This window comes from Typopeltis vanoorti, chromosome 15 (genome assembly GCF_054136105.1).
Source record: "Typopeltis vanoorti isolate ZY-2024b chromosome 15, IOZ_Tvanoo_1.0, whole genome shotgun sequence".
Taxonomy (NCBI): domain Eukaryota; kingdom Metazoa; phylum Arthropoda; class Arachnida; order Uropygi; family Thelyphonidae; genus Typopeltis; species Typopeltis vanoorti.
In genome coordinates, this window is record NC_143563.1 from 110,553,506 (window position 1) to 110,566,454 (window position 12,949).

The 12,949-nt window shown below is 34.6% G+C and overlaps 1 protein-coding gene across 2 annotated transcripts in view; it reads right to left on the minus strand.

The window, feature by feature from the left end:
- Positions 1 to 5,118: 5,118 nt before the first annotated feature.
- Positions 5,119 to 12,949, minus strand: part of LOC150099077 (activin receptor type-1-like) — a 201,119-nt gene continuing 193,288 nt past the window's right edge. For both annotated transcript variants that reach the window (XM_090404904.1, XM_090404905.1), the window contains exon 9: positions 5,119 to 6,038. In XM_090404904.1, the coding sequence (XP_090261030.1) occupies positions 5,904 to 6,038 (135 nt within the window). In that variant the 3' untranslated portion in view covers positions 5,119 to 5,903. The remainder of the gene's footprint in view (positions 6,039 to 12,949) is intronic.

The window sequence follows — 12,949 nt, forward strand, 5'->3', positions numbered from 1 at the left end:
TCTCTGTTTAATTACAAATCAGCCTGAAGTAGAAATTTTCTTTCTTGGATTGATGCAGGTCTAATTGTTAATAGCGCATCTAAGAATTTTTGTTTTCATTGTCAGCATACATGTCGCTTCATATAAATTCATTTCACTTTTTTAATAATGAAGATGCTTTGTTTAATTAAAGTGGATCTCATTTTGTCTTCAAAATAAATATCCCTCTCACTATCTTTCCTTTTAAATCTGCTTCTATTTCTCCAAGAATGTAGTTTTCCCATTTCTTTCTTTGTATTATTTTCCATTTCAAATTTCTGAAATACTTTTCTTTGAAAATTTGTTCCATTACGATTTTGCAGATCTCAAAATTTCAATTTTATTTTGCATAACACAAAAGTCATTAACCTTGTTTAAATAATAAGTGACTAAGACTTTATGCTTATAAAGTTGCTGTTTAGTTTCCTTCAAAAATTTATTACTTTGGAAAAACAAAACAGAATTTTGTTTTTCCAAATTATGAAAGAGGAATCTAAAAATTCCTTCACTTGTTTGTAGATATGCATCATGATTGCTGAGTACTTCAACTGAATCTCTTATGAGTTTTAAATGAATATTCCAATTATTTTCTTTCTTACACAGTGAGAATGGAAAATTTCAGATCGGAAAAAATTATAAAAAATCTCTAATTTCTTGGGAAATCCTTCTACCATTCCTGGAAATTGTGAATTATAAAGAATTTTTCTCGGGAAGAAACCCTAGTTGAAGTACCAATTTCTTGCCATCAATCATTTCATGTAATTCAATTTATAAGCATTTAATTAAACACTTATTGAAAATTACTATTTTTTACTACTGATCTCGATTAGCAAATTCATAGACAAAATAGAGCTTAATTTGGAATGGTATTCATTGAAAAGCCCTATTTTATCTTAACTCTTTCTTCTTATAATCAGAACTTGTGCATCTTATTTATTTTAGAAAAAAGAAAGCGAGGTTTATAAGATATTAAACTGTCCAAACCAGAGAAATCATTTATAATAATCCTGAATATATATATGCATAAGTGTGTGTGTGTATGCATGCAATGATTTCTGTGACCCAATTTATGCCGTCTTGCACACACAGCAAGACAGCATAAATTGGGTCACAGAAATCATCCACAGTGACATGAAGACATTCATCCCTCATTCCGTCCAAAATTCCCATTCACTTTTCAAGCCCTGGTTCAACAGAAGATGCATGAAAGCAGTCAAAGGAAAAAAACCCAGTTAAAACAGGTGGTTGCATCAAGAACCCAAGTATTATACTTAGCCTATGTGAAAGAACACAATAAATGTAAATCAACTATCAGCAAATCCAACTTCATAAAGACAAACAGCAGAAAACTCCTCACTTGTCCAAATGGTAGCCATGCCTTCTAGTCCTTTGCAAAAGCTATTGGTCACAACTTCTGTTCACCTGCACTCTCCCTTATCACCAATCCAGATGGCACCACTGTTACAGTACCCAAAGAAAAAGTTGACTTCCTAGCATCACTCTTTTCCTCTAACTCCTGCATAGATAATGAAGGCAAATCACCTCCTTCCATATTACTGAGCACCGTATGCCTCCGGTGGCCTTTCGGCAGAAAGACATGAAAAGAATACTAGACAACCTGAATACTACGAAGTCATCTGGCTGCATTCTGAAGAGGAACATACTACATTCCCACAACAGATCAATAGCCTTCGGCCGAGCATTCAGTTCACCATGAAAAAAGAAAAGGCTGGTAGTTTGCCATTCTTGGACACCCTTCTTACATGCACAGCCTTTGGTAATTTATCAACCAATGTTTATCAAAAACCTACCTTTACTGGCAGATACATTCATCAAAAGTCTGCTCATCACACCTCTCAAAAAATTGGTGTTATCAAGTCTTTAATTAACAGTGCACATAAAGTGTGCTCCTCTCCCTCAAGCTTACAACAAGAACTTTTCATTATCAAAACGTTAATGGAATTTAATGGTTACAATCCTAATCAAATCTAGGATAACTGACTCCTATGTTCCAACACCTCAGGATTCTTCAACAGACCACAGGATTCCAATCCCTTATATTTCTGGCATTGTAGAACCGATTGGTAGAATTTTGAAGAAGTATCATCTCATTCCCTCATATTTTCCTATCAACAAAATTTCTCACCTGTTGCCATCTACAAAAGACAAACTGGCACCTCTATCATTAGCTGGCATTTACCAGATATTGTATGTGTGAATGTAATTCAACACACTTTGGACAAAGAGGCCATTCTGAGAAAAAAAGAGTGAATGAACATAAATATTATATTGAATACATGAAACCTCAAAATTCTGGTCTGGCACAACATAGTATTGACACTAAGCACAATACCCAGTGGAATAAAGCTCATCTTCTCCATAGATGCAAGTTTAAATACGAATGCCTTTTCAAAGAAAAGTTGCGAAGCCCTTTAACACTGGCCAAATCTGAATTGAAATGATTGTCTCTCTCTCCCAAAAGTTTGGGAGATTCTTATCTTATGTAACCATCAAAGAAATAGTTTTTAAGAATTATTTAATAATATTTTATTAATATTAATTTCTAGCATGTGGCAACAGTTTTTAATTGGTAATCCACTGACTTATGTACTTTGTATTCCATTCATTTGAATTGCTTGTTGTCTACATTGATGTACTGTTAATTTCAGTACGAAATATTTGTACCTTTATTTCATTAAAGTTAATTACTGTGGTTATCATGTAATTTATTATTACACGAATGCCTTTTCAAAGAAAAGTTGCGAAGCCCTTTTACATAAGAAGGACACTAGAAAGACATTATTTTAATTATTACTTCCTATATTTTGCCACAGTTAAATTGGCAACTTCAGGCATTAATAAACTGATATCTAATACATGCATACAGGAACATTTCAATAACAAAAACGACACAGGAGAAATTCAGGATGACCTGAAGTCTTATAATTATGAGACCTATTGACTTTGGTTGGGTGTTCATGGGTTGAATGTCTGCTGATGAGGGTTACCCATATGAGAGGCAGTTTGATACAATCATATCTGTTTAGGTTGGGGGGAGTTGGTAAGAGCTGCAGCAGATTCAAGGAAAGGCTTCTCAAATTTAAATTTGCTTCAGTGGAGTAAAGTGGTTTTTTCCCCAACGGATCCTGTGCCAGGTATCCAGAGCATGGTCTGCTAATCTGTGGCCACAGTGGTGGAAACAGATGTAGTCCTGGTGCTCTGATATACAGATATTGGCTGTCTTGTGGGTCTGGCTGGCCATAGTATGAATGGTTGCAGCTGCAGGGTACCTAGTATACTCCATGTAAATCCAGTAGCTGTAGCTGGTTTCTGGGAGAACAGATGAAGGTTGCTGGCTTTCTGTGCAGTTTATAAGTGGTCACTAGACTGTGCTTTTTTTAAGATCTTAACCACCTTTTCTGAGATGCCCTAAATATGGAAGGACATTCTTTTCAAATGTCTCCATGAAAAAGCTAGCTCTGAGTGGGGTGGGGGAAAAGCACATGGGCATTCCCTCTATTTGTTTGTAAAATTTTCTTTGCCAAACAAATAGAGATAGGATGAACTATCTTTCCTTGAACCAATGATGGATTTGCTGTAATCTATATTTGGAAAGGGAGGGGATGCATGGATACATGGTGATAGAATTCTTTTTATATCATGGGAGGTGTAGCTATTGGCCAAAAAAAATGTTATATGGGTGAGTGCTATGTTATCAGAGCTAATTAATTTTGCCTGGTGGACTAAGGTTTTTATAGTTCCGTACTGTTGGGAGGCTGACTGTTGATGGATGTATTTACCTGTGCGTGTGAGTTTTCTGTAGGCAGCGAAGCTCAGAGATCCATTATCTATTTTGTTGTCTTGTAACCAGTGTCTAAGAAGGGTAGACTGTTGTTACGTTCTATTTCTGTTGAGAATTGGATCCTTGGATGTTGACTGTGCAAATGGGATAAGAAAGTGTCTAAGGTGTGAGGGCTATGTGGCCATATTGTGGGTCTAAGTATGGAAAAATTAAGGGCATTGTTTTCAAATGTCTCCATGAAAAAGTTAGCTGGATTGGGGGAAGCACATGGGCGTTCCCTCTATTTGTTTGTAAAATTTTCTTTGCCAAACAAATAGAGATGGGATGAACTCTCTCTCCTTGAACCGATATTTATCTCCAACCTCTCTTGGCACAAACACAAAGCATCAATAACTTCCTCAGCTTCTAAAACACTAAGCATTCTTTTCCACTCAAGAAGCAATTTCACACCCACATATCCAGCTATTAACCACCCTATACAGATCTCAAATTTCTGTTGAGAATTGGATCCTTGGATGTTGGCTGTGCAAATGGGATAGGAAGGTGTCTAAGGGGTGAGGCCATACATGGCCATACTGATATCCTTAGAATATTGTTCACTCATTTGAGCTGGTGCACCTAAAACGCCTTTAAAATTCTTGATGCTGTCCAGAGGAGAGCAATCCAGCTTATAAATGATCCCTCCCTCACAGGCTCACTTCGATCTCTATCTCACAGATGCAGTGTTTCAGCTCTGTCTCTTCCACAAGTACTTCCATGGTCACTACTCCAGTGAACTGGCAAACATCATTTCTCACTTGTTGTTAGGTCTATGAAAATAAGCAGCAGCAGTCCAACATCCCTCGACAATACAACTCCATATTCATTAAACCTGCTTCTCCTCTTCCTCATTTATTCCATCTGCCTGTTCTCTGGAACAGCCTTCCTCATAATGTGTTTCCCAACAAGAAGAACATCAATAGGTTTCTTCTTTCCCAACCCTTATATGCAATTTACACATGTCACTGATGTACTATAGGTTCTTTTACCTCTTGAGTGTGGGATAAATACTTTATGTAAAAATTAATAAATAAAACCAATTATTCTTTTAAAATAACTGATACAACCATCATGTACAATAGTCGACAAACTTTCTGAGATGTTTCTGAAGTAGCACTGCTAAAAATATAAAAAGATGAGCAATTTTCAGTATAAATTAAACTATAATAGACAATAAAGTTCAATGAAAATGAAATAATTAATAGGAGAATTTACATATAAATAGTGATTTTTTTAAAATATTTCAGAAACTGTTCAAATTGAGTTTCTTGGCATATTTTATTCATCTAATCTTATGTATGACGCGACATCCAGCATAAATATACAAAAATGGCTATTTTTTTCAAAACACATTCAAATATAAATGCACTATAGAAAAATTGTTGTCATTGTCTATGGATGCTAACAATTGAACAATACCATCTCTTTTAATGTTCAGCAATTTTCTTTGGTTATAATTACCGATGTATCATTCAACAAAAATGATGCTATTCATTATGAGAACTTCTAGTCTAAAATCACTCAGTGCAGTACACTTCAGGTTTTTCCAGTAAAAACAAAGTTTTCTTGCACATTTATCTTTAAGTTCAGAAAACAATTAGAAATTGTTACCATTTCAAATCCCATTTGTCATCACAGGATTATATTACTTCAAATGTACTAAATAATGAACATACGTATGGATCTTGAAGATCAATCCAGGTTTATTTGAAGATCAACTAGCTGTATCTAAAATTGCAGCATATGAAAAAATATAAAATAATTTAATTTTTTTAACCCTTTTTTATGCAATTTTATTATATTTCTATTCTCACATTTTATTCAATCTGCAGCTAACAAGTGGGTAAATATTCACTTTCTAAATAAATGCAATACTCCTTTGGATGAATGATGGATGAGTATCTTAGTTTTTGAATGATGCCCCCCCCCCTTCTTGAACTTGGCTTATTTATAAAGTACTTTAATCACAAACAAGGCACTATCATCTGATCTCACTAACCGATGCAGATTCTAACTTAGAGATCTATAACAGTATATACATGTACTAGGTATCCAAGTGGATTTCAGGATTAGCTGAAGCTATTTTCAGTAAAGTCTTCTTTACTCTTAATGATGTAAGACGGGCAGATGGATTTTGATGCCAACATTCTTTCATAACTTTTGTTACTGATGTTAATGTCTGAAAATAAAATTTAAAAAATGTAGTGATTTGAAAAAAAAAAAAAAAAAACTATTTTCTGCAAAAATAAATTTATCCTGATATATATATATATGAATATATATATATATATATGCATCAACTAGAACAACATTCAATTTTTAATACATAGGCTATTTTTATAACAGGCAATTCAAAAATTAATCCAACAAATGCATACAGTAGAAATTTTTTTTTTTTTTTTTACGCTTAGTTACAAAGTAAATTATACTAGACAAATTATATTCTTGTTTAACCTTTTACCTATGTGTAAGCAAACTAAGTTCATATGTGAAGTATCTTCATTTGTATACAGAGGCTGGGTGACTTCATATTACCTGCTAGTATCCCATAATTCATAGCACACTCTTTTGGATAAATGCTATGAATTATGAGAAAGATTACTACCCAGACTGGTATTGTTCGTTGAGGTTTCATCGTTGGGAGCTAGACTTAGGAAGATACTGCATCAATGCAGAAATCATATCTTTTTTCGTATACAAATAGTAAAATGACGTATCACCTTATTATTAAAATATCCTGGCCATGTCATCAAGATACTTCATGCAAAAGCTTTGTTTATTTACACATGGATAAAGGATTAGCATGTTTGCGCAAGGTAAGGCAATGTGATGTACAGGGCCGGCCCTAGGAATTTTGTCGCTACGTGCAATAGCATATTTTGTTGCCCCTTCCCCCTAAAAAAACTCTTTTAATGACATCTTAAAAGCCATAATATTAATATGATATTGCCACTGATGCCATCTGTTCAAGCCCCTAATCTTTTTCAGACTTCTCATATCTGCGGTTTCCAGTCTTTGGTCAAGTGTTTTACTTCTAACCCAGCTCTCAGAACATAAGTTAAAATTGGTTTGAACACTGTCTTGTACACAGCTAATTTAATGTTTTGACTAATTTCTCTCTTATTCCATATAAATTTATTCAGTTGACTTCCTACCATACCAGCTTTGCTATTTCCATATTTAATTTACCATCTTCACTAAAAATCATGCCTAAGTAGCTGAAATGTTTTACTTGTTCTATAGGTTCTCCATTCACAATGCAGTTGATATTTTCAATGCTTCTGCTTATTTTTATTGTCTTTGTTATTGCTAACCTTCATACCATATCTATTACAACAGTTATTCAATTTAGTCAGTGAATCTTGCAGACTTGTAGTGGATTTATTTAGAAGTATAACATCATATGTATAAAGCAAAGAGCTGATATTAACACCTCCAATTTTGATATCATGTTTAATACCACTTTCCTTCATAATGTGATCCATGTAGATAATGAATAACAGAGGGGATAATGTACATCCTTGTCTGACACCAGATTTAACATTAAACCATCTTCTCGTAATTCCTTCAATTCTAACTGCTGACTTACAACTCAAATAAAGACTAAGTATTGCCCGATATAATGCCCCACTAATACCATGCAACTGCAGACTTTTGAATAGCTTCTCTCCTGGCACCTTGCCATATGTGTTTTCCAGATCTACAAAACTTAAATGCAGATCTTTGTTATATTCCAATGACTTCTCAACTATTTGTTGTCATGTGAAAATCTGATCCCGACGCTCCCTATTTGGCCTGAATCTAGCTCATTTTTCACCAAGCTTCTCTTCCACAATCCTTCTCAACCGTTTCCAAGTATACTTTCATAAATCTTACCAGGAACACTAGGTCTGATTCATCAGCCTATGCCGGTTCTGAAGCCCGGATAAAATGGGGGGGGGGAGACACTAGATGGTACCGTGAACTCCCGTGAAAAAAAAAAAAGGGGAACGCTGTATCATCCCATGGAATTTATTTTATTTACCAGGAACACTCAGTAGAGTAATACCTCAACAATTCTCACATTCAGTTTTATTTCCCTTTTTATATATGGGTACTATGAGAACTCTACTCCAATCATCTGGAATTTGTCCCTCTGTCCAGGCCTTCTGAACTATACAGTGCAGCTACTGTAAGACTTTTATATCTCCATACTTGTGCATTTCTGGTCGAATATCATTTACTCCAACTGCCTTTCCACATTTCAGGCTTTATGGCTTTTTCTACTTCAAGTATGGATATGCATTCCTGACTGCATGCCTGGTCAGTGTTTTTTACCACTGTGCTGTCATCACTGCTTGTTTCATTTAGCAGTTTTTCAAAGTAATTACTCCATACTTCAAGGATATCTTTTTCTCCTGTTTTCATGTCACCTTTATCATCTCTAATTCTTTTTACACTCTTTCCTCTATTTCTGTGCTTCTTCAACAACCTCCAGAATATCTTGCCACCTTCTTGATATTTATTTTCTATGTTCTTACCAAAGTCTTCCCATGAATTTTGTTTAGTTAGTTTTACAATGTTTAGCTTTCTTACATTTGTCTCTGTATTCTCTAAGAGCACAAGCTGACTTATTTGCCATGAACTTTTGATATGCTTTCTTCTTTTCCTTCACTGCCTCTTTACCTTCCTGGGTCCAACCATAGAGTTCTGATTTTTCTGTCCTTGCAGACAACCTCACTACATGCCTCTCTGGCTAAGTCAATCAGTGTTTTCTTCAGGGCTTGACACTGAATCTCCCAGGTTTGGTTACTGTTCCCAAACTCTTTCATTTTTTTTTTGAATAATGTTTGTGTACTTTAGTCTACAGTTCACATCTGTAGACTAAAGTTGAGAACCGCTCAACTTTTATTCGCTTTAAAACTTACATGTTCTTCTTTTCAGTATGAAATTCAATTTTATTCTGCTCAAGACTAAATGGTGATCACTTCTAATTTCAAATCCTATGTACACTCTAGTGTCCTGCACCAGGAAGCAAACATTAACATATGAAAACATGAATAAGACTAATTTGTGAGCATGGTTCCACTTAAGATTCACTGGAAGAAGAAGAAGTGGAAGAACGAGGAAATTTTTTTTTTCTGAGGTATTAGAGAAGAGGCATTAAAAAAGAAATAGTTGATCCTTGTTGGATTAAAACAGAAGAGTAGGAAATGATTATCAGACATACAGAAATGTTTGGGGAAAATCTAGAGAAAAGAGCAAAGAAAATAATAATGGTAAGTAACTGCTGAATTTCTGTTCAGGACATGTACTAGTTATTACTGTTAAATTGTGAATGAAACTATGTTGTGTAATTTATTTTTTTTCATTCACATTTAACATTGCTTATTATATTTTAATCATGATTTGTATAAAAATTATTTATTATTCCTTAATTAAGGATTACTATTTAATTATTTATTCTAAACTTAACCTACTATTAATTTATTAGGCAATAATATGTGTAGAATTTATGATAACTAAAATATATATATAATGTAACTAAAGGTATTATTATAATTAATTGTGTACGTAATGAAAAAGCTGATTAAGTAGCTCAAATATTCTATTTATTCTTAATTGTGAAAATTTAACATTATGTAATCACTCATGTAGTAGTAGAGCATTATATTACATTAGCGAAATGTTTGCGTTCATTTGTTGTCATGGAGACGCATGAAGTAAACAAGCACGAGTCGAAGAGAGCGTGACCTTCGGACTGAAAGGAAAAAAAAATATAAATAAGAATTTTATAGAAAAAAAAAGAAAGAGTTTTGCGGAGCCTGAAGGAAGGTAGGATACAAGCAAAGGAAGTAGAAGAAAATTATAAGTTCTCTAGGGCAGAAATTCATGAGAATAGTGTTTAGAAGTGAGCCAAAACATAGTGAATCATATACTTAGCTGCAAGTGAAGTCAGCTGTGTTGTAAAGGAAAATTAATGCCGTAACCGGATAAATAAAGAACTGGACATTCAATGGAAAATTCTGATTAGTTCCAGTTAGTCTAGGATTACGTCTTAATTCTATGTTGCCCTGAGAAGAATTATATTGAAATTAACTAGTTTGAGGAGAATTCAGTGCCTTATTGATGTGCTTTTTTTAGAGTAGTGAAGCGCGATTAACAGTAGTTCAGTTAAATCGTTGGAGAATCTTTATTAATGTGTTCCGCTAACGTAAATAAGTTAACTCATAAGTGTGCTTACAATTAATTGATGTATTGAAGATTCGAGCAGGATAGAATTGAATTTCATACTGAAAAGAAGAGTGTGTGTAAGAATGTTTTAAAACAAATTAAAATTAACCAGCTTTCAGAGGTGAACTGTAAACTCAAATACACAAACATCATTCAAGAAAAATATGAAAGTTTGAAAACAAGAACTAAACTTTAGAGATTCAGCCAGAAAGGCATGAGGTGAGGTTTAGAAAATTTAGAATTCACGGAAGACTCAGGGAGTCTACCATAGTCAAGGAAAAGAAGAAAGCATAGCAAAACTTTCTGGCAAGTAAGTTACTTGTGCTTTTAGAAAATTCAAAGAAAAATGTAAGAAAGTAAACAAAAGCAATGGGGAGATTTTGGTAAGAATATAGAAAATAAATATTAGGAAGGTGGCAAAATATTCTGGAATCTATCAAAAAAGCTTAGAAATGGAGGAAAGAGTACTGTAAAAGGAATCAGAGATGATATAGGTGTCATGAAACTGAAGAAAAAGATATATTGGATTTATGGGATAATTACTTTGAAAGATTACTAAATGAAGCAAGCAGTGTCAGCACAGTGGTAGAAAACTCTGAACAAGAATGCAGTCAGAAATACATATCCGTACTTGAAGTAGATGAAATTTGACCAGAAATGCTCAAATGTGGAGGTATAAAAGTTTTACAGTGGCTTCACTGCATAATTCAAAAGGCAGGATCATAGTGTCGAATTCCAGATGACTGGAGTAGAGTTCTTGATAGTACCAATCTATAAAAAGGGAAATAAAATAATGTGAGAATTACAGAAGTATTTCCCTACTGAGTGTTCCTGGTAAGATTCATGCAAGTATATTTGTTAAAAATAAAATGAAGATATTAGGAAAGAGCTTGCCATTGTTAGCAATGGGAAATTCCTGAATGTGTTAGCAGAGCTAATCTCAGATGGTGTGGTCACTTAAACAGAATGGGAGAGGAAAGATTAGCAAAACTAGGTTTTCTGGGAGGAAAAAAATCCAGAGGAAGACCAAGATATACACCATCTGTCCAAAAAGAAACTGAACTTTTGATAGAAAATAAAAGACAGGTCAATTATAATTATTCAAATAATATATTTCCATCAATATACTCTCCCTCAGCTTTGATATAGCGTTTGGCATAGTCAATTAATTCATTAAATGAGTTTTTTATATCGGTTTTTGGGATACTGTTGCTTGAATGTTTTCAATGGTGTTGTATCGCTTTCCTTTCATTGGCAAATGAAGTCGGGGGAAGAGAAAGAAGTCACAAGGTGCTAAATCAGGTGAATACAGCGAGTGATCCAACACACAAACTTGGTTTTTGCTCAAAAACTGTCTCACAATGTTCGAACGATGAGATGGTGCATTATTGTGCAAAAGTGACCAGCTGCCTGCATAATGATATTCATGACGTACGCAACGAATTCTTGCTATCAATCGCTTCAAAACTTCAAGATAAAACTCACCATTGACCGTTTGGCCAGGCGGATCGAATTTTTTGTGGATAATACCCTCGGAATTGTAGAAATAAATCAGCATTGTCTTTACATTTTACTTCTCCAAGCGACTTTTTTTTGGATGCCCCTCTTCTGGTGGTCTCCACTCAGCACTCTGTGCTTTGTTTCGGGCTCATACTCAAAACACCACTTTTGTAACGATCGTTTCAAGGAAGATTTAGTCCTCACGAGCGATTTTAACGAGGTCCTTGAAGTGTTCAATTCGATACATTTTTTGGTCGCCGGTCAACTTGTGAGGGAACAAATCGAGAATTCAATTTACGAAGGACCAAACTCTTGGTCAAAATGTTGTGCACAGTTGATTTTGGAATCCCCAATTCATCTTCAATCAATCTCACGGATGATTTCGGGATTTGATGACATCAAGCACTTTTTAGATGTTAACTTCGCTCGGTCCAGTTTTTGGATGGCCTGGCTTTTCATCATCCTCAAGCATCTCATGACGACTTTGAAATTGCTTAAACCACTCATAAACTTGAGTACAGGATAAGCATTTCATCACCGTATGCGTTTCGGTAAAATCTTTACCAAGTTTAACACAAAAGCCAATCACAGCTCTCTGTTCGAAACTCATTTTCCGACCATTCGTCAAAACACACTGTCACTATAACTCAGCTTCTAATCAAATAAATGTCATAAACAGTTGACACAACACTAATAAAGGTTCCAGCTTTCGACAAAAAAAAAAAAAAATACAACAGGTGGCGACACTAGTTTCTTCTATTTTTGAAAAGTTTGGTTTCTTTTTGGACAGAGGGTATAGATGGATTGATACAGTAAAATGTGCCTTAGAAGACAGAAATATAAGTTCTGATAATGTTGGAGTCTTGACAAATAATAGATTAATTTTGGGGAAAACTGTTGATCAGAAGTTAGTAATAGTATAACTTTTTCATGTAGTATTATCATAATATCCATCCTCCCCCCTCCTGAGGGTACATATCAGGAATCTGATGATGACGAGTTGTTAGCAAGTTAATGAGGAAGAAGTTTTCAAAAGAATGAGAGAAAGAGGTAGACCAAGCAAACATTCCTGGAAACGGTATAAGGTGGTGGTGATGGGGGGGGGGGGATGATCAAGGGCATAAGGAGCGATTCTTTGTATGGAGAGTGATTGGTGAGTGAAATGTATTATATGACAGTGTGGTATATGCAGATACGCTGGATGACTCCATGAAGGTCTAGTGTTAATAATTATTTCTTTGCAAGTATAAGTTGTCTCTATTTACCAAGTGCCTTATGAAATGTCATCTTTTGTATTCTGAAGAGGAATATCAACATTACACGAGCTATCAAAAATCTTGTTAAGTTTAGTCTCACTCAGCAAGAAGTCAAATGGAA